At 44.1% G+C, this 21981-nt stretch overlaps 1 protein-coding gene across 1 annotated transcript; it reads left to right on the top strand.

The window, feature by feature from the left end:
- Window positions 1-2184: 2184 nt before the first annotated feature.
- NOCT (nocturnin) lies at window positions 2185-21122 on the top strand. Its single transcript, XM_019977749.2, has 3 exons — window positions 2185-2769; window positions 17754-18023; window positions 19146-21122. Exons 1-3 carry the CDS (start codon window positions 2271-2273, stop codon window positions 19967-19969), a joined length of 1593 nt encoding a protein of 530 aa, XP_019833308.2. The 5' UTR covers window positions 2185-2270; the 3' UTR covers window positions 19970-21122.
- The last annotated feature ends 859 nt before the right edge of the window (window positions 21123-21981 follow it).

Here is a 21981-nt window from a genome sequence, read left to right as displayed (position 1 = left end):
ACTTTGTTCAAAAGCCTCTCCTGACTCCTACAGGCAGTGAGGCACTTCCTCTTCTGTATTTCCACAGGACCTTGTTCAAATCATGATTCTATATTTATTATCGGATGACTATAAATATTTCTGTTTATACAATGTCTCACCCACCAAACTGTGAGCAGACTTTGTTCATTTCATTATTTAGCTCTGTCGTGAAGACTGACACATAATATGTACTCAACAAATGTTTACTAAATGAATTTGTAAACATTTTTATTTATTTTTGGCTGCAACGAGGGTTTCATCACTGGGCAAGGGCTTTCTCTAGTTGCAGTGAGCAGGGGCTACTCTCTAGCTGTGGTGTGCTGGCTTCTCACTGCGGTGGCTTCTCTCGTTGCAGAGCACAGGCTCTACAGCACTAGGGCTTCAGAAGTTGTGGCACGTGGGCTCAGTAGTTGGAGCTCCCAGGCTCCAGAGCACAGGCTCAATAGTTGTGGCGCCCGGGTTTAGTTGCTCCCCTGTATCCCTGGCAACTCCCGGGACCAGGGATTGAATCTGTGTCTCCTGCATTTGCAGATGGACTCTTTATCATTGAGCCACCATGGTTGGCTACCAGTCAACCTGGGGATTTAGCCACCAACCCCCTAAATGAATTTGAAGTGAATAAAGTTTTTATTTATATTTTTCTGATTGTTTAAAGTATACAGTATTTAGCATATACCAAAAATAATGCTGCTGACCCAGTTTCAGGAAAGCATGCTCTTTGAATCCCTTTTAATAATGACAGTTTATATTCAAACAGTACTTTTAATTTTTCAAAGCACTTTTATTTCAACAATTTATTATGATATTTCCAAACATATGCAAAAGAAAAAGAACTGTGAGTGAATTCCCATAGACCCTAGATTCTAATTCAACATTTTGCTATATTTGCAGAACACTTTTTATGGACTAGTTTGATCATCACCTTTTATTTGACCTAATGACTAAGGTATGACTTTTATAGATAAGGAAAGTGAGACTTACAGATCTAATGATTTGCCAAGGAGGGTGTCTCCCAGTAGTTATGAGCAACCCTGTCAGCTGACACATCCACACCCTCTGCTCTTAAAAATATTTTGAATATCCTTAGTAATGAAAAGTTTCCAATTCCACAAGACAGCAGACTCAGCAAAATCATGGGAAAACCAACAAGAAAGCATTTCTAGGTCATAAATCATTCAGAGAGGAACCGAGTCTTGGGCATCTCTCCCACTCACCCCACTTCCTGTTCTGGTTAGTCATCATTTCCTGCCCAAGCTATCTGAGATATTTCTTCCATTCATTCTTTTCTAGTACCAGATGCAAGTCTCGAGTATCTTTCATATCAGCTAGTCTACTCTCTCCAGCCTTTTCACACGCCCAAGATACTTGACCTCCAATGACAGCACGGCCCTAAGACATATCTTTGCCCAGTTTACAAACAGCTCACCCTTTTCGACCATATTAAGTCTAATACAATCTCTGCCTTCCGCAGTGTAACCCATCCAAGCATCTGCCTTACTTCTTCACTTCCATCCTACATAAGAGATGTTGCCGCAAAGATACCTAGGGCTTTTTGCTTTATTCCCTTTTTTGCCTGTGTAAATCACCACCACTCTTTCTCCCAAATTCCACAAATGTAAATCCAAGTCATGGCTCTTCTCTTCTAATAAGCCTTCTAGAAAATCCAGGCGTGTTACGACCTCTATCGCCAAATTTACATAAACTGATGCCACACTGATCTTAATCTACCTTGTACAGCTTTTTTTTTTTTTTTTAACTTGGATTACTGTGATATTGAATACCTTGTACAGCTTTATGGTCTGATTTCTCCTGCCACGTTGGGCCCCCTTTGCCTGAGGATAACATTGAGGAAAGGGACGTGGCCTTACTCAGCGTCGCCCTCGCACACAGTAGGGGCTTTATCGTGCTTAATTTCATTTTAACGCAACACATCCCGCCGAAGGGGTGGGGAGCAGACACCCTCTGCTGGATTCTCACTTACACGAGTACACGGATGCTGTCTTTTACTCGGACACACACGTGTCCCCGGGGCCATAGCCTGGAAGGTCTTGGGACTCCCAGCCTGTGGGCGTTTCCACTCCACCCAGCGGAAGGGGAGGCTCATTTCTTTAAAACTGCCTTGAGGGATACTTGTTACCTTGGACCTCCCACAGCCTCCACCCCATAAACAGCTGAGTATCTGCGTCCTCTCAAAGCAGGATCACTCCAGTTCTACGAATCCCTGCCAGGTCGCGCCGGGCGCAGGTCCCATGGACACCCCCTCCCTGGTTCGCTTGGTAGCGCCCGCTTTGTCAGCGCGCTGCGCTCGCCGGTTACCCTCCAGCTCCAGCCGGCCCGCGGCAGACAGCGCCTCCGCTTCACAGCATCCGCAGCTTCGTTCGCGCCCTCTCGGGCTCGTCTGCCTGCGACCTTCCCCCGGGCCGCGGCTGGAAGAGAAGGATCCCCGGAGCCTCTGCTCGGACGGCCCCAAGAGTCTGCTGGGCTTGCCCGCCTCGGCGGGGCCCGCAGTTAGGTGGGGCGCGCGAGGGGCCGCGGCGGTTTTGGCGGCGGCGCCCGGCATGTATCAGAGCCCGCGGCGGCTCTGCTCCGCCCTGCTACAGAGGGACGCGCCCGGCCTGCGCCGCGCGCCCGGCCCGCCGCCGCCGCCGCGCCGCCTCTCGCCCACGGCCGCACCGCGGCTCGCCTCCCCCCGGCTTCTGGCGGCGGCTTCGGCGGCCCGCGACGTGGCGAGGTCGTGCTCCCGAACAGGTGAGTGCACCGCCGTTCCGGGCGGAGAACGCGGCGGCCGCCACCTGGAGACGGCGGGGAATGAATGGGAAGCCGGGGGCTGCCGGGCGGTGTGGTGCGACCGGGAAGCGGTGCCTCTTCTCCTTGAGCCGCCGTCTCTGCCCTCCTTTGCCGCCTTCTCTTGCCTGGGGCTTGCACCGCGTCCGGTAAGAGCTGCAACCCCGTGCTAGGTTCCCGTTTAATCGTTCCCGTTTGATGCCGCGGTTTCAGTATTTCTCGCTCTTGACCTGTTATCTTTTCCCCTTCCGAGGCCGCAGATTATTTTTGTTTTACTTATTGCGCTAATGGAACATTTTATGCAATATGTATATGAAGTTACTCTTATCTGATCCTGTGGCCTGCATGGCTTAGGTGGTGTGAATTTTGAAAAATGTATGAACACGCATTGACTCTTTGGACATCTACTTGAATTTGGGGGGAGCCTTCCAGTCTTAATATTTGTGTCATTATGCGTCCTGTATACCTGGGGTTAAGATCTTGTAAAGATGATGCTATCTCTTTGCCAAGAACCTGTTCTATAGGTCACGTGCTCTGGATTTTGCTTGGGTTGTGGGGAGGAAAACGCCAGGCAGGATCTTACTTCCCTAACCAGGGATCGAACCTGCGCTCCTTGCATTGGAAGCCTGGAATCTTAACCACTGGACCCCCAGGGAAGTTCCCTGGATCTTCCCTTTTTTGGCCACGTAAGTTTCTGCCCGAGGCCTCAATACCGCGGCCACAATTTACATACAAATTAGTCATACTTTAAAAATTAATAAAGCTTTTCTTTCAAAAGTGGGCAGTTTCATCACGCTAGCAGGTATATTTTAGTCGTACTCAAGTTTATTGCTGTTTAAGACGTATGAACATCTCAGATTGTTAACGACTACCTTTTGCTCCAAAAGTTTTGTGTTATCTCTTTTATGCCGCCCTACACGGGTTGCCGGATCTTAATTCCCCCATGGGGGATTGAACCGCCAGGGCAGTGAAAGAAAAGGCGGAGCCCTAAACACTGGGCTGCCAGGGAATTCCCAAGTTTTGTATTAACTTCAGAACCGAGCAGTAGAAAGTGTATGTTCAATGTGGCTTTCTTTACTGAAAGTGATCACCCAAAATGCGATTCAAGTCAAGATTTTAAACTCTATTCAGATGATTGGCGGATGTTTAGATGGAGACATTCTTTTTAAAATTAGGATTTTATTTTTGTAAAGGGACTTCGCCGGCGGCCAGCGGTTAAGACTGCGTTTCCACTGCAGGGGTCACAGATTCCACCCCTGGCCGGGGAACTAAGGTCTCGCATGCCACCCAGCGTGACCAAAAATAAAAAAATATTAGGAAGTTAAACTGATTACTGGAGACTAAACTCTTTTGTTCTTTTTTTAAAAAGGATGAACTTGACAGTCATTGAGATTTTCTTTGCAGTTCTGTAGGAATTTGGCGTTTGTGAAATAACTTAGAATGGGAAAATTTCTAGAGGCACATTGTTGGGTTTGAGGTGGGAGAAGTAAAAGAAAATCAACTGGTGTCTTCTGTAGCACTGTATCTCTTGTCTTCACCTCTTACCTTAAATTTCCTGCGGGTCCTGGGGCAGAGTTAGCCAGTAGGTTCATTTTGGGAATACACATAACTTGTGTAATACAGATAAGAGAGCTGTGCTGTTAGTTGGGAAGAAAGGTCAGGACATGCTGGATCTTAGGCCTTTGACATAGAAAGATGCTTAATGAACTTTCTGGAAGTCCCCTGAAATCCCCTAGCTTTAGAAAGAAATTGAAAGGATTTATGGCTGTTAAACTACTACAAGAGCTAGGGCAGTTTCTCATTTTGCTCAGTTTTGGCTTCAGCTGCTTGTTGAGAGAAACTCATGAATGCATTCATTTGCATATCCTTTGATCACTCACTCACTCATTCAGAAAGTCTTTCCATTTCTGGTCTGTCTCACTCTATTGTGTTAGTCATTCAGAAGTGTCTGATTCTTTGCGACCCCATGAACTGTAGCCCACCAGGCTTCTCTTTCCATGGGATTCTCCAGGCACCAATACTGGAGTGGATTGCTGTTCCCTTCTCCAGAGGATCTTCCTGACCCAGGAATCGAACCCTGGCCTCCTGCATTGCAGGCAGATTCTTGACCATTTGAGCTAGGTGCCACCTTATAGGAGGTAAAAGAATGTGAGACATGGTCTGCCTCTGAGTTTAGTTCCCAGAGAGATGGGTTTTGCACAAAGACCTGAGTGTTTAAAGAAATAAAAACACCTTTTATTCTCTTTCAGTTAAAGGTTTGCAAATGGCACAAGGGTGCTGGAGAGCATGAAGTCCCTTCCATCAGTGGTGATCATTTTGGCTTCAAAAAGTGGTTGGCATTTGAATTGGTCCTTGAAGTACAGTTAAGATTGAAAGAGATTAAAAACATTTTGCTTGGGAAAAGCCAGTAGCAAAGTGGAAGGTGTGAGACGTGGATGGTGGCAGGGTGAGAGAGGAGGTACTTTGCCAAATGTTTCCCAGGATTTATAGATCCTATTGTAGACTTATTAAGAAGAATCGTTATGGGTGGGTCCCGAATTCCACGTTACTTAACAAAATGACAACAATAAATAAAAAGCAGATTATTGTTATTACAGGCCTCAAGGTTTAGACATCTGGCTAGAGAAAGTCTTCAAGGAACTGAAAGCTACACTTCGCTCACTCCAGCATCTTTTGGGGTGCGTGTGTGCTGAGTCACTTCAGTCATATCTGACTGTTTGGGACCCTATGGGTCATAAGCCCTCCAGGCTCCTCTGTCCATGGGATTTCCCAGGCAGCAATACTGGAGTGGGGTGCCATGTCCTTAGCCAGGGGATCTTCCTAACCCAAGTCTCTTAACATCTTGCATTGATAGGTGGATTCTTTACCACTAGCACCACCTGGGAAGCCCCAGTCTTTGGGGAGGGGGTGCTAAATCCCAAGTTGACCCTATTTGTTAATCAGTTCCTTCATAACTTACGCCCTGTGGCAGTCAGATGTCACTGGAAAGGTGAGTGCAGCCCCTTTGCAGTCATCAGATGCTGGGTTATTAGAATTTAAAGGGGACCTTTTCTCACAGAAGGATCACAGGCCCCATAGAGAAGCAGCAGCTGTCACAGTTACTCTGCTGGATGAAACGTGGTCTGGTGTCATCTATGGGTTTATAAATGCCATCCTCCAGATGCCACCTCCTCAGATAATGAAGAGTTGGCTGAATTACTGTTCTCTACCACTGGAACACATTGCTTTTTTTCTTGGTACGATTTTAAAAGCAAATACCAGCTCATTTGAGGAGGCGGTTTTATTTAGTATGTCCTTTAACAATGTGAGTAATCTGCTTATGAGAGAGAAGTGCAACGGCTTGTAATTATCAAGCTTTATAGAAATATATTTTCTTTGTAGGAGAACAAGCTATTAGTTACAGCATTCAATGGTAAGAGCTTAAATACAGTGAGTTACTGGGGGCTTTTGAATTAGAAACCACGATATCAACTGATCCATAAGTTTTACTGAGCACAGTACACTTAAAAGGCCAAATATTTTATTGTTTCGTGACTAATTGCATTGGAAATTAAGATCTGTCATCAGGATTCCTAGAATTTTGCTAACCACTTGAATGGTTATCACATTTGAATGCAAGGATGACGTGCATGGGTGTTTAGTTCCATAGTAAACCCACTTGTACTTTAATGAAAATTTTTGGATTTGTTCTTTTTTAAAAAATATTTGGCTGTGCGGTCCATGGGATCTTTGTTGAGACATGTGGAAACTGGTTCCTGGGGACTGGGATCTAACCCAGCCCCCTGCATTGGGAACACAGAGTCCTAGCCAGGAAGTTCTGGATTTGCTGGATTTGAGCAGCCTTCCTACAGGAAGGAGTATGACCTCAAGCAAAAATCTTAGCTGTCTTCTTGTCTCTATGTGATCTCAAAGCAGCACCTGAAACCTACCAGCTACACAGAATTCAGCATCAGTGTCCGGGATGTGGGCGGGAGTGTCCAGGAGAAAGAGGGCTACGAAAAACTACCTGTCAGATTTAAATGTCTTTATGAAATGCAGCCCCACCCCGCCATGGGTGGGTTCCTCATCCAAGGTTGGTTGAATCCCCAGATGCAGATACCAAGGGTGTACATCATTATATAAAAGGAGCTATCAAAAGAATGCCTGGGTCCCACTCAGATCATCTGAATTTTAGTTTCTGCAAGTGGGCCTTGAGCATCTGCTAGTTCTGATGTATAGCCTGGGCAGACAGCCAGTGAGACACTTGCTTTGCTAAATGCTTGGAAGCCTGCTAGAAGTTTCTTAACTAGTGTCCCCAGAAGTTAGTCTCCAGTAGAGACGGCTATTGGATTATGAGGGATTGTGCAGAATGATTTGAAAACTGCTTTTTCCCTTCAGAACTGGAGTAGTCTGAGAAGTCCAAAGTTCCTTGGAGCCAGAATCATGGAGCAGTAAAGAAAAGTGGCAGCAGGGTGTCCAGGAAGCGCCTTGTGCATCATTTTCCTTTGCTTTTCCCAGCCTGTCCCCCACTCTGAGCGTCCAATGCTGGGGCAGGTCTGTCCAGTACGGGGTACAAGGAAGTTGTTTTGCATATCCTACTGACACCCTGGACATGATGGTTTTCTGTTTCCTTTATGTTTTGCTTTCACTGAGGGGGTTGCCGAAGATGTTCATCTTTCAGATTTTCTAGGTCAGATAGATTTGCTGAGATGTGTTCTACAATTAATTTCTCTTTCCAGTAGTGGTTCATTCTAAATTTTTATTTGGAAAATTTTCATGACAATTTTAAAATATAATTTTTTAAAAATAACATGTCTGTTAATTTTGCCTCAGAACTGCAATCTCTTTGACGGTACTGATTATCCTCTAGAAGTTGAGGATTGTTTGTCCTTGGTGTTCAGAAGTTCTGTCAGGATAAACGTCTCAGCATCAGATGAGCCCATTCAGTCTAAGGACATACCATTCTTTTTGGGGGGTGGGGGGCTGTGCTGGGCCTTCATTGCTGTGTGGGCTTTTCTCTAGTTATGGAGAGCAAGGGGCACTCTCTAGTCGCAATTCACCGGTTTCTCATTGTGGTGGCTTCTTGTTGCAAAACAGAGCATTGGTTCTAGGGTGCAAGTTCTTCCGGAGTTGCAGCTCCCAGGTTCTTGAGCATAGGCTCAGTAGTTGAGCACAGGCTTAAGCTGCTCCACGGCATGTGGGATCTTCCCAGATCAGGGACTGAACCCATGTCTCCTGCATTGGTAGGCAGATTCTTGACCACTGATCCACCAAGGAAGCCCCAGGACATACCATTCTCTAGCCCAGGAAAATTTCTATTTCTTGAATTTTATCATTTTCATCACTATTTTATCACATTGCCTGTTCTCATATTATTAAACTCCTGCTAGACAGATTGTTGTCCATATGGATCCACCCTCTGGCTGCTCTTGCATTTTTAAGAATGTTTCTTTATATTTCATGAGATTTTTTTGAACATGTCTGTTTTGCAGTTGTTTACAATTTTTTGGACATTTTCTAATTCTCTGCTCCTTTCTTCATAGAAGCCTAGTCTGTCTTTGTGTCCTATACAGTTGTGTGAGCCTGTTTCTCCCCCATACCTTTCCTCCTGGGAGAGCAGTTTGCATTTTCTCTGTAGTTGGGGAGATTTGGGGGTCAGGGGTGCAGGCAGGCTCCCTTCTGTGTTCTCCAATGCTTAGCTCACCCCTCCAGCCACGCCTTCAGAAATATCCCTGAGGTCCACGGTCTGCTCTGCCTCCCTTCCCGTCCATCACTCTTGGGAGCCCTTCCAGGGCCCACATCTCTGAAGCCAGTTCTCCAGCTGGCAGAGGCCACCCTCTTCTGTCTGAGAGGGGAAGTGACAGAACTAGCAGCTGTCTCAAATACCATTGCTGAAAGAATGACCCTAACGACGGCCCCTTGCCTCTCCTGCCCTCTGTCTTGGTGGACTTAGCTTTGGGTTTCTTCAGAGCTCCCTTGGGAAGAGCCATGTTTAATTTACCTTCGGTAGTTTGTACTGCATTGCCCTCCGCTCTGGGTTCTCTGTTAATTCACACCTGTCTCTGTCTTCCTGGAATTGTTTCTTAAGCCCACTGGTGGCGTCCTTTCTGATTTTACCCATATTCTTTCAGTCTTTAGAAAAATATGCGTGTGTGTACTTTATTCCAGAAAGCTCTTAAGAATAATGTATTTTTGGCCTCATGTCTGATGACCTATTGTACATTATTTATCAATTCCCATCTTAAAAATGAGTCATTGGACTGCAGATTTTAAAACTGCTACCAGTGTCACTACACATTTTAAAAGATGATTCTTTTCCTACAAGTGCTGTAATTATTCAAGCAAGGCTATGGAAATCTATATATGAAAATTAGGTTTTCCCTATTTTAAATGACTGAGTCTTTCGTTGATTTTTGTGAAGTATGTACAAATGGACTGTACAATTCATAATCTAGAGCAGGAGTCTGCAAACTTTTCTGTAGAGAGCCAGCTAGTATATATTGGGCTTAATAGACTAAATATCCGTTACAGCTATTCAGCTCTGCTGCTATAGTGTGGAAGTAGCTGCTGACAATACACAAATCTTATTTATGGATACTGAAGTTGGAGTTTTGGATGATTTTCACATGTCAGGAAATATTATTACAATCTTTTTTCAACCACTTAAAAATGTAAGCAGCCATAGGCATCTTATACAGGGCACTGGGAGATGTATGTGGACCTCTGACCCACAGGGAAGAATAGCAGAGTACTCCTTAGCTCCGTATTTCATTCATAGCTGTGAACCCAGAGCACCTCTTGAGCTCCTGGGAACGTTAATGATGGGCACCAGGTAGTAACACAAACCTGATTGTCTCAGTTGGTGGAGAGCAGCTGTCACACCAGGTTCTTTGTTTCTGCCTTTTCAGTTTTCTAGCATTTTGCTGGAAGAGTCTGGCTTATGCAAATGCTTGGCCAGCCCACTCATAATCAACCACCAATTTTCACACGCTAACTTAAGTATTCATTGTGGAGGGATTTCTCTTTCCCTAGCCATATTTTCAAGATGAATCTGGCATGACTGAAGGGACAGCTCTGCTTTGTCCAGAAGGCACTTGGGTATTCTTGTGTCTGACTGCTGCCTAGCAAAGAAAGGTCACTGGGATTGTCACTGTGTCTAGGAGCTTGTATTTATAGACCCGCGAGGTTGGGAGACATGACCTTCACTTGATATCTCTAGTAATGCCATGTGCCAGTAAAGCGGGTCATTACACCGCTTTGAACACCTTGTGCTGTGCCAGTGTGCACGCCCTGACGGCGGTGACCTGGGCAGAGGGATGAGGTGAAATTGGACCTTTGTTAATTGCCACGCACGCCCCTGGCAGCTCCATCCAGTCATCCTGACTGGTCAGCACCGTCAGAGACAAGCAGTGATCCAAGGTGCAGGCAGCCCTCTCCAGGGTCAGGTCCTTTGCCAACTGTGCAGTCAGTCACCATGTTTATAAAATGGAGAATACAGTACCTGCTTTGCTGGATCGTTGGAAAGATAAGTAAAGATACACGCTTGGCTCTCAGGTGTTAATAGCTGCTCTTTAATCCCAGAAAGAAAAGTAACAGTAGCTGCCATTTAGAATGTACTAGGTATAGCTCCTTTAACTCTCTTAACCCTCACAGTAACACAGTGAAGTAGATCATGGTGATCCCCAGATGAAGAAACAGAGCCACAGAGATAAATAACTTGTTCAGGATCTGACTAGTGAAAAGAGAAGCCATGATTTCTGGAAACCAGTTGACCTACCTTGAGTCCATAAACAAGGCAGATATAGTCTCTATCCTCATGGAACTAATGAGTGAAGAACAGGGGTTGTAATTTAAATATTAAGGGTGACTTAAGGTTCTTACTCCTGGCTCAGAGGGTAAAAGCGTCTGCCTGCAATGCAGGAGACCCAAGTTTGATCCCTGGGTTGGGGAAGATCCCCTGGAGAAGGAAATGGCAACCCACTCCAGTATTCTTGCCTGGAAAATCCCATGGATGGAGGAACCTGGTAGGCTACAGCCCACGGGGTTGCAAAGAGTTGGACACGACTGAGCGACTTCACTTTGACTTTTCAAGTACCAGAAGAAGGCCATATGTAAGAAAAAGGGAGCCACTGGAACTTGATCCATGAAGCTGTAAGCCATGGGGACTGTAAATCTTTATTGATTTATTAATAAAGTATTAAATAAATATATTGCATACCCAACATCCAAGCTATTTTAGGTCGATGGCTGTCTTGTGAATATTTTGAAGGTGGCCACGTTTATTCAGGAGCTTTCAGGGGACCAGTGAAAATTAGCTGCTGAGTTAGTTTTCTAACCTTTCTGAGGTGATTCAGCACAGTGGCCAGTGGGTGGCAGCACAGGCTCGCTGTTCCAACGATGCCTTCCTGTGACGTCTGTCCTTCAGGGTTTGGTGTGCTTTTCTCTTCGAGGTTTCCTTGGGCCCCGAGGTTGGTCAACTCCAGCAGCTTCTCAGGTGTGTACCCAGATAATCCTGGCTTTTGTTGTGTTTTTACTTTTTAACCAGCTTTTTTTTTTCCCCAAATAAAAAGGTTAGATGAAAGAGTGGCACCATTTGACGTTTTTGGAAATCGCTTCATTTGAAAGTCTGGCTTAATACGTGACAGCTGTCTATATCCTCCTAGTTGCCTCTCCGTTCAGTCTGTTGGGATATTTTGGTTAAAAGATATGAATCCAGTCTCTCACTGGTTATATAATCGGAGAGAATTATTTTAATAGCCTTTTACGATAATTGTGGGTAGTCTTTTGTGGTAGCTTATATTAATAGTTATTTGCAACGTCAAATCTGATATACCATATCAGTGAACATCTTCTTGGTTATTTGGGAAGTTGGTTAACTAGGTTACGTGGCTCTTCCAGATGTTATACAGTATAGAAATAACCTTGCTGCTGCTGCTGATGCTAAGTCGCTTCAGTCGTGTCCCACTCTGTGCGACCCCATAGATGGCAGCCCACCAGGCTCTCCCCGTCCCTGGGATTCTCCAGGCAAGAATACTGGAGTAGGTTGCCATTTCCTTCTCCAATGCAGGAAAGTGAAAAGTGAAAGTGAAGTCGCTCAGTCGTGACTGCAGCCCACCAGGCTCCTCCATCCATGGGATTCTCCAGGCAAGAGTACTGGAGTGGGGTGCCAGTGCCTGCTCCAAAATAACCTTAGTAACTATCATCTCCAATCTTGTCAGAGAAGTTTTTTAAGTACTGGGGACTTGTCAGGCTCCTGATGCCAGATGTGTTTTCCAGAATTTTCTCTGGGAAATTTTTCTCATGGGCAAAAATACTGTCAGCTGTTTTCCTTAAAGTGACAGGCTCACTTCTTACATTTTAGTGGATAAATGTCTGCCTTGTTTCTTGACTAAAGTTTGTTGGTTCTTTGAGGTGAAGACAGGGGAGAGTTTTGCAATCCAGGCACTCACCTGAGTGCTGTTGCTTAAGGCAGCATATTTTGTGTGCAGCACAAGTGTTTATGTGGACTTTCCTTTTTGTCAAGTATTAAAGATAGGTCATCAGGGCTCCAAATTTAACAGAAGTACTTATTGCCGCCTCACTTAAGGACATTTGTGGGTAAAGCAGGCAATTTAAAAAATGAATAATGGTGAAGAGCACAGTGGCCCCTACTGGAGCCTGGGGCCAACTGCCTGAGTTAATGCTGACAAAGCGGCGGTTTCATCACAGTCGAAAACAAAGACAGAAAGGATGCCTCAGTGTTAATATGAAAACCCCTTGGCCCTGCGTTTCTCCAAAGGTGTCTCAGACATCCCTAATGGCTTTGTCTATGTATCTATGTGTACTATCAGGGAAACATGAAATCTGGATGATGTGTCTGACTCCCTCAGTACCACATGATTCCTTCTAAACCTTTCCTCATTTATCTGCAGCTTTCCTTTTTCACAGAAATCAGACTCCCACCATCCATCACTTATTGTATTTGTTCAACCGCAATATACATGTAAAGCATTTTTGGAATTGCTGACACCCACCCCCCAAGAGAAATAGCTTTGCTAATCTGAGTGCACTTTCTTTAGTCTTGAGCAGTTAAAAGCTGTTTTCCAAAGTGACATGATTCCTTTTTTCCTGAAGCCCCTTCTGTGAATTTGTCGTATATTTGTAATAGATTTATTTGTCAGAGTCTGCATTTCCTCTTGATCCCCCCACCTCCCTGTTGATCTTTTGAATTTTCGCACATTAAAGTTTACTCTTTGTGAGGGATAGTTAAGTCAATGGATTTTGACACAGAGTCATGTATGCATCACCCTACGGCTGTACAGAGTGGTTCCTTTGCCCTAAAATTCTTTGTCAGCCACTGGTCCCTCCCTCAATCTCTGAAAACCATTCTGTATAATTTGCCTTTTCTAGAATGCCCTATGAGTGGGATCGTGCAGTATGTAATTTTTAGGATCTGGCTTCTTTCACTTACAAAATGCTTGTGACTTGTTCCCCTTTATTGTTATGTACTATTTTGTGTGGTTGTATACATTTGCACATTGAGGGACATCTTTGCTTCCAGTTCGGGCATTTATTAATACAATTGCGTACATATTTTTGAATGAACTTAAGTTTAAGCTCACTTAGGTAAATCCCTAGGGGCATGAGTTCTATATTTATTTTAAACAGTGCCAGACTGTCTTCCAGTGGGGCTGTACATGGGAAGCAGTAGGTGGGAGTTTATGAAGGGATGGGTATTGTTTAAATATTTGATAGGCTCACCAGCGAGAGCCATCAAGGCCTAGGCCTTTTTTCTGGGCAGATGTTAACTTACTTCAGTATCTTTGCTGCTCTAGTTGGAATCACTTCCACAGAGCTGAAGGGGAGAGGTGGGGCCAGGCCTGCCCCAGGCAGGACCCGCACAGACCAGCACTGTTCTTAACTGAGGTTCAATAGCTTTCGCAAATAAAGGCTTCTCAGTGTGTTGCATGCCTTTGGTCTACATCCAGAGCACTGAAGTGGCTGGTTTTGACACTGGTTCAGGTTTATAATTCTTTCAGGGGAGGACTTGTCAGCTCCCTCATGCCGTCACGCCTGAAGTCTGTTTGATGGGTTTCTTCCTCTAATGTGTCAGCCCTGTTAGCAAACAGACATGGTAGTCTGCTCCAGAGCTCAGTCCTCCTCTGGCAATAAACATCTCCCACCTGTTTCCAATTTGCACTTCTCTCCTGAACATCAGTTGTACCTGACTGCCAAGCTCCTATTTTCTGCAAACCCTACCCGGTTTTCCTAACCTGTATTGACAGCTTCATAGTTGCTCAGCCCACCCATCTTGGAAACTTTTTTTTGACTGCTCTCTCATAGGCCACATCCAAGTAAGTCATCAACAAAACTTGTTGGCTCCAATTTTGGATTTACTCAGAATCCAGCCACTTAAACTGGGCCTAGAACTGGGGCTTTGAGGCCCATATTGCAGTGTGTCCTTCCTCTTTTTTGCTGCAAAGCCTTTGTCTTTAGGTGCTAGACTGAATTTTTGAAAACCCCCAAAAGTCACAAATAAAGTGAATGACAAAATATAGTAATCCACTATTGGGCCAAAATGAGCTTTTTTTGAGCTGAGCTGGCTTTAATAAGAATGTGTTTTCCTTGTTTTGTAGCTAACAGCCCTATAAATTTCCAAAAACAAACCAAAAAAGGACAACAGGGAATGATGAAATTAGAACATCCAGTTTAAGCAGTCTAGAGTAACAATTCTGATTCTGCCATTACTAATGATGATCACTGCAAATAATTCTTTTTTTAAAAAAAATTTTTTATTTGTTTATTTGGCTGCTCTGGGTCTTAGTTGTAGCATGTGGGATCTAGCTCCCTGACCAGGGATCAAACCTGGGCCCCCTGCACTGGGAGCTCAGAGTCTTAGCCACTGGACCACCAGGGAAGTCCCCAAATAATTCTTAATTGAATATGCTTGCTTCTTTCTGGTCCCCCTGCTCTGTCCCACCCCCACCCCCATCCCAGGCTTTTCTTTTTTGGTTGTACTAGATCCTCATTGGTTCATTCTTGGATCACATAGCCAGTGGATATTGTACTATCTTAATCTCATTTAGACTTGATTTGCTCTGTTTAATACAGCACCACCAGTTCGTATATCAGTATCTCTGGTCATTTTGGTCTAAAGCTTGTTCGCTACTTCCAGGGGTGGTTAAGACTTTTCTGAGAAGGGCCCAATAGTAAACATTTTGGCTTTGAGTGCCAGAAATTATCCTGCCATGTACCGTGTGCTTGTGGGCGTGTATATGACATCTGAAGATCAAGGACTGTACAAAATACATCTGGCTGCAGTTGGCCATCCCCTGCTGTAGTATTTTCTGGAAGAAGCGCTCCTAGAGTCAGTATTTCAGTTTTGCTAGATGTAAAATTCTTGGCTCACATATAAAGCCTGACATGTTTCAGATATGTAACTTCATTTTCTTCTTGTCTAAGAACATTACAGTTGAAGTCTGATACTCTGACTTCTAAGTTCCTTGCTGTTTTTGGCCTGGAGTCCAAGGGATTTTTTTTCTGTTTCTTTACAGTCCAGTCGGTGTTGGTCATTCTGGGTTGATAGTCTCAGGTATGTGTGTTTGTGTCCATGATACATGTTCTTTTAACCTCATAATTTTTCTTTCAAACCACTGACCTTTTTTTCAGCTTTATTGAGGTATAATTAGCGAACATTGTTGTGTATTTGAGGTGTACTGAGTGATGGTTTGATATTTGTACACATCTTGAAATAATTACCTCAATCAAGCTAATTAACATGTCACTCACATAGTGTGTGTTTCCGGGGGTGGGGGGGTGAGATCACTTAAGATCTAAGATCACTTAGAGGAAGGATTTCAAGTATGAGATACAGTATCCTTAACTAAACTTACCTTGCTGTACATTAAAGCTCCAGAACTTAATTCATCCTGCATGATTGAAACTTTGAAGAATTTTCTTGGTTTATAGTTTCTCGTATCAATACGTGTTTCATTTCCTTGCATTGGTTTTCCTGCTACAAGAAACTTTTATCCATATTGCATCTTTGCTTTAAATAAGTACATAGTATTTGCCACTATCTTGCAAGCTTTATCTCATTTCTCTCTGTTACGTGTTTACTAATTCTTCACATTGCCTCATTTGTAAGTTTTCTAATTTAGACTACTTTGTCATTTTCTTAATATAATTATCCTATATTATAATAGGATATGATTTTGATTGGCTTTCTGGGCATGTCTTCCAGCACTTTCATTGTGTTAATACATTATACTGTTCCTTGTTCACTGAAAGGTTTTTCTTAAGTTTTTAGGAGGAAGTGTTGTTTAAGATAACGCCTTAAATCTTCAACTCCTATTGGACACAATTAACCTTTTTCACATTCATTTTCGCATGGTACTTGCTTTTTTATCACAGCAACCACCCTGAAACAGCTTGGCGAAGGTGATGTCATCAAAAGGATGCAGAGCAGTCCTGTTAAAACTGAACAGCTTCAAGCTGCTCATTTGCCTGGAGCCTGACAGATGTCAGATATTGGAGCCCTTGTGAGTTTGCCATGATGCCCTGACAGATTGGTCTACTGTTAGGCTATTACTGATGCTGGAAACCATGCTTGGGAAAACAGTAGAACTTTTTACCGCTTTTTGCTGAACTAGAAGTACAGAAGAAAGATTTTCAAAGTTGTACTGCCAGCCAGGAAGAAAATTTCTTTGGACCCATGTACTCAGATAGGCAAGCAAATTGATTAAAAAAGAATATATTCAAGTCAGACATCCAGGAAACAAGTGTATGCGCGTGTTCATGCATGTGCCTTTGTGAGCACAGGCTTGCAGGCAGTTGCACATACACAGAAATGTGTGCTGGGAAAACTGGAGTCTCTTTGCCTCACTTTCTCACTGGGGAGTCCTTGAAAAGGAGTGATAGAGCATGCTTGCATCTTGATCTTGATGTTTAAGGATAGGTCCTGGGGGTGAACACTTGAATTGGCCTTTGTGACCTGCTGTGTAAGGTGAATTCAATGGCTTGCTAGTTTCACGTGCAATCTGCTTGCCAAACAATGTGTTTTGTAAAGAAAACTTTGTGTCCTTCAAGAGAAGGCAAGGACTTGGATGAGGTCAGGAAATCCAGGTTCCTCCAAACCAGGAATCTTAGACATGATTCCAAGCAGAATCTGGCCTAATTTATACTGTAATGAAGAGAAAACAAGGTTGACCTTTAAAAGAGCAATCCACTGCCTCCTAGTGAGGTGACAGATGCCTCTCCCTTCATGTTAGCTTGTTGAAGATTGTGCTCTGTTGTCTTTAGTTATTATCCAGTTAGGTAAGAATCAGAAGCCTCAGGAAACAGACCTAGACAATGCTTCCTGCACCACCATATCCTCCCCTCCCCACCCCATCTCTCCCCCCACCACCGCCAACCTCTCTTCTGATTTTTAAAAAATCTGGCAGTTAAGATTAGATTGCAGACTGTACTGCTCAGTGATGTTCTCAGAATCCTATAGAAAGCCAGAGCCTGGATTTAATCCAGCTGATTCTTTAATCCAGCGTAATAGGGATCCGAGTAGCTGACACACTAAGAGCCTGCTCTAATGCCATCTCGGAGTAATCAGGCTTTCTGACATCTGGCTCTTTAAAACTGGCCTTCAAGTTCTCATTTAAAATACATAGAAAAAAAAAAAAAATACATAGAAAAAGGAATATGGATTTTGTTTAGCCATGCTTTCGTAAGACTGTGTCTACAAATTATAAAGACAAGTTTCAGGTTAGAATAAGCCATAAAGATCAAGGTATTTCAGCTGTAGTATTTCAAGTAGTTGTCCTCCTAGAAAGCTAGAACCTGGGCGCTCCTGTAATCCACCCCGTAGACCATGAACGTGGCAACATCGGCCCCAGCTTCTGTGGACACTAACTGCTTTATCTTGTGGTCGCTCTGAGTGAGAACTGGAGAAAGGCAAGAGAAGGCTGAGTGTGTAACACGTGTCTCCTTCCCCGCAGTGTATCCCATGGGAAACGGCACGAGCAGGCTCTACAGTGCTCTCGCCAAGACACTCAACAGCAGCGCGGCGTCCCAGCACCCAGAGTACCTGGTGGCCCCTGACCCAGAGCACCTGGAGCCCATCGACCCCAAAGAGCTCCTGGAGGAATGCAGGGCTGTCCTGCATACCCGGCCCCCACGGTTCCAGAGGGATTTTGTGGCTCTGCCAGCCGATGGCCCCAGTAGCCACCCTCCCATTAGAGTCATGCAGTGGAACATCCTGGCCCAAGGTAGGCCTGCTGCGTCTCTGCCCGAACCGCCACCGCCCCCCTGCTTCTGCGCATGCCCGATGCACCTCCGCATGTGCGCACATGTGCGGGGGCGGGGTGTCAGATGAGGGGTGCGGGCGGCTTCGCCCAGGGAGCTCTCCCAAGGGGAGGTGGGGAAAGGGAGTCATCTGGTTTTCACTGATAAATCCAGCGACTCAGAGGTATTTCTTACTTACGTGTTGGTAAGTTGCATATTCAGTGACAGCTTCTGTCTCCCAGCACATCCAGATTTCAAGGCCCCGGTCTCTTATTAGCCTGAAACTTTGTGTTGTCTCCAGCTTTCAGTCCACAGCACTAAGATAACATTTGCCAGGGAGAAACTGAGTCTGCTGAGTGGGCGATGTAGAATCTTCTGCAGGAAATGGGGAGGGGGCGGAGTTGGTCTGGGTACTCTGGCCAGATTCTCTTCCAAACGCACCTTTATAATTTGAGATGTTGCCTCTCTTCTCTATGCTTTGAGATATTTGTTATGGTAGAAAGGTCTGCTGGATTTAAAAACAGGTGTGTCAGTCAACTTTGTGCAGTGCTGCACAAAGATCACGGAGCTGTTGAAATTTTAAGAAGAAACCAGGGTCACCATTCTTCCCTCATTTTCTGGAATAGAAGGGCATACTGAATGACTTTCCATAATTTTGGATTCGTTTTTTCTTTTCCCAGATATAGGTAAAAGCTGCCCGTTTAAAATAGGTGTCATTTATGGTTTCTATAAAGGCCTAGTACTGGGTTAAATGTATTTAGTTCATCTGACATAGCTTAGATCTCTTAGACTACAAAGAACATTGTTTAAAGCCAAAACTTAATGTTTTATGTCCTGGAATATGTGGCTTTATTATGTCTTCTGTCCTGGAATAGACAGATAGTTTTAATGTGAAAATCAATTCCTTGCTTCATGTGGATGGTAAGAGGTAATTAGTTTGGAGGTCGGTGCAGTAAGAGAATCCCCTCCAGAGCAACTGAAGCAGAGAAAGTACTCTGAAGGTCTTGGGTGACGTCACACCTAAGGAGACACCCCCCCCACCCCCCACCCCCCCCCCCCCCGCCAGGTATTTAGCAGCTGACAACCGACCGGCTTTTTTATTTCAGCTCTTGGAGAAGGCAAAGACAACTTTGTCCAGTGCCCTATGGAAGCCCTCAAGTGGGAAGAAAGGAAATGTCTGATCCTGGAGGAGATCCTCGCCTACCAGCCGGATATCCTGTGCCTCCAAGAGGTGGACCACTACTTCGACACCTTCCAGCCCCTCCTCAGTAGACTGGGCTATCAGGGCACCTTCTTCCCCAAGCCGTGGTCGCCCTGTCTGGATGTGGAGCACAACAATGGACCCGACGGCTGTGCCTTGTTCTTCCTCCAAAACCGATTCAAGCTGGTCAACAGTGCCAACATCCGGCTGACGGCCATGACGCTGAAAACCAACCAGGTGGCCATTGCCCAGACCCTGGAGTGCAAGGAGTCCAGCCGCCAGTTCTGCATCGCCGTCACCCACCTGAAGGCACGCACCGGCTGGGAACGGTTTCGATCAGCTCAAGGCTGCGACCTCCTCCAAAACCTGCAGACCATCACCCAGGGGGCCAAGATTCCCCTGATTGTTTGTGGAGACTTCAACGCAGAGCCCACAGAGGAGGTCTACAAGCACTTTGCTTCCTCCAGCCTCAATCTGAACAGCGCCTACAAGCTGCTGAGCGCTGACGGGCAGTCGGAACCTCCGTACACGACCTGGAAGATCCGGACCTCAGGCGAGTGCCGGCACACGCTGGATTATATCTGGTACTCCAGGCAGGTGCTCAGCGTGCGGTCAGCCCTGGACCTGCTCACCGAGGAGCAGATTGGACCCAACCGGCTACCGTCCTTCAATTACCCTTCAGACCACCTGTCCCTAGTGTGTGACTTCACCTTTAACGAGGAACCTTGATGGATATTTATAAACGCTTGTCTGTGTCTTTTTAATCGCAGGAGTCTTAACCAGGGATGTTTCAGGAAACTGAAATAGAATAAGTTGACTGAGGAAGGGTTCCCAGTTTCTCTCACTTCTTTGTTTCCAGCATGCCCTTGGGAAGGAACCCCGTTAGCTCACATTAAAACCTTTTCCATTAAAACCTACAGCAAAAAGGTTTTTGCACTCCAGTATTGCTTTGCATTGTTTTCTTTCCCTTAGGATTAATTACATGTTGATCATTTAAGGGCATTATATTGGGCTTGTTTTGAAGCTTTTTCTGTTAGAGTCATTAAAATAGTAGACTTGCTTGAGTCTCCCATAATTAACAAGTATGCAGGAACAGTTTCTCTAGACATTTCAAGTTATTTATTTGTGTTTTTTAATATCAAGTTATGCATGGCAATATTTATTTTTTATATCTTCATGTAAAATTAAGTAAATTATAACATGAACATGCTAAAACCATGCAAAACATAAGTTATAGAGTAATTTATAGTAATTTTCTTAAAAGCTTTAAAGATGTTTTTATTGGAATCTAATAAAATAATAGTGTACAAAGGAACTATTTAGTCTTGAGGGGTTTTTGTTATTTAAGTGGAGATACCAGTTCTCTATGATCTCTTCTTCATAAATCTTTGCTATGCCTCTGTGTTCTCCATTAGTGTGTTTCTTGAAGAGATTCCATGGCTAGTCTTCATTATTTGGTCACTGTTACACATTTCCGGTATTCCCTTGGAGTGCTCTTGGTGTTTATTCGCAATCACTCTGCCATTATTTGTATTGAATGTGCTTTGCACAGTACATATATTTAGGTGTGTGTGTGTATATATATATATTTGGTAGTGGCTAAAGACAGTAGGACCTTCTTTTTAGAGATGGGAAACTTCCTGGTCTGTTCATGACGCTGTGGTTGAGATTTACTAAGATAGCCAGGCAACTGGTTTTAAAAGATCTAAAAACCAGAATATAAAAAGTTAACCTGAAATTCTCTTCGCTCAGAAATAAAGTGGTAAAGATAAAAGGTGAAACTCCTTCCTAATGAAATCCCAGAAAACAGCCCACTGGTAATAATATATTTTAACCCATGAGTTGTAAATATTTAAGATTAATAAATAGTCTTTTAAAGCTAGTGTTTTAATATCTTGTTTTTTTAATGCATAGGGAATCTGAGAATAAATTTGGTCTTTTAATACTGTTAATGTGGTGCTCACACAATCCTAGACAGTCAGACCTTGATTTTAAAGTGGACAAAGGTGGTTGAAGGCAGCATCTGGTGCTGTTTGTGAGGTATCACTTGGTGACAAGGTTGGAGTCCCCAAAAATAGTTCCTCCAGGTATTCTGCATTGGAAATGCTTTTGAAACAAATAAGGGTTTCAGTATATATTGTACACACAAAATATCTGGAAGGAATGGCAAGTAGGAAGAACATATGTACCAGCTGTCATCTGGTTCAGATCTTAGCAGTGACTGAATTTGCACATTGAGAAGCAGAATACTGATCTGGACAGGCATTAAATACTGTTTACCTACCCTAAAGCACACCAGTTTGAAATCATCATACCCATATCATAAGCAAATCTAGATGAGAATAAAAGCTAAAAAAAGTGTTTCAATTGCAAATGTTAATAGGCTATGGGAGAAGGGTGGGAGTTGGTGGGAATGCCTATGAGCAAAAGGGCTCCTGGAAATATCACAAGTCAGTCACCCATCAGCATTGCCATGGCGGTAGGCTAAACACATACTTCTATATGCTTTTGTTGTATTTGTCTTCATTTAAAATGTAGTCATGTGAGCATTTTATGTAAAGTTTTTTTAGTAGTTTATAAATCTTGCTAGGTGGCACTTTTATTTCTCTAGTCTTTCTTTTGTAGACAGCTCTGCCTTGTGGACCATCAGTTACCTGAATGCATAACGGCAAATAACAAATGTCGAAGGTAAATTGTCCAGATTATTGAAGACAGTGAGAATGGATTTTTTTATTCCTCCA

This window comes from Bos indicus, chromosome 17 (assembly GCF_029378745.1).
Source record: "Bos indicus isolate NIAB-ARS_2022 breed Sahiwal x Tharparkar chromosome 17, NIAB-ARS_B.indTharparkar_mat_pri_1.0, whole genome shotgun sequence".
Classification (NCBI taxonomy): Eukaryota; Metazoa; Chordata; class Mammalia; order Artiodactyla; family Bovidae; genus Bos; species Bos indicus.
Note: the sequence above shows the minus strand (reverse complement) of the source record. Positions and strands in the feature narration are given on the sequence as shown.

What these genes read in the sequence shown, in the direction of transcription:
- NOCT (XM_019977749.2), top strand. Translation starts at nt 2,271, where the DNA reads ATGGACACCCCCTCCCTGGTTCGCTTGGTAGCGCCCGCTTTGTCAGCG. An exon ending in GAGGTCGTGCTCCCGAACAG is followed by an intron (nt 2,770 to 17,753) that starts GTGAGTGCACCG and finishes CCTTCCCCGCAG; the next exon opens with TGTATCCCATGGGAAACGGC. An exon ending in GTGGAACATCCTGGCCCAAG is followed by an intron (nt 18,024 to 19,145) that starts GTAGGCCTGCTG and finishes TTTTTATTTCAG; the next exon opens with CTCTTGGAGAAGGCAAAGAC.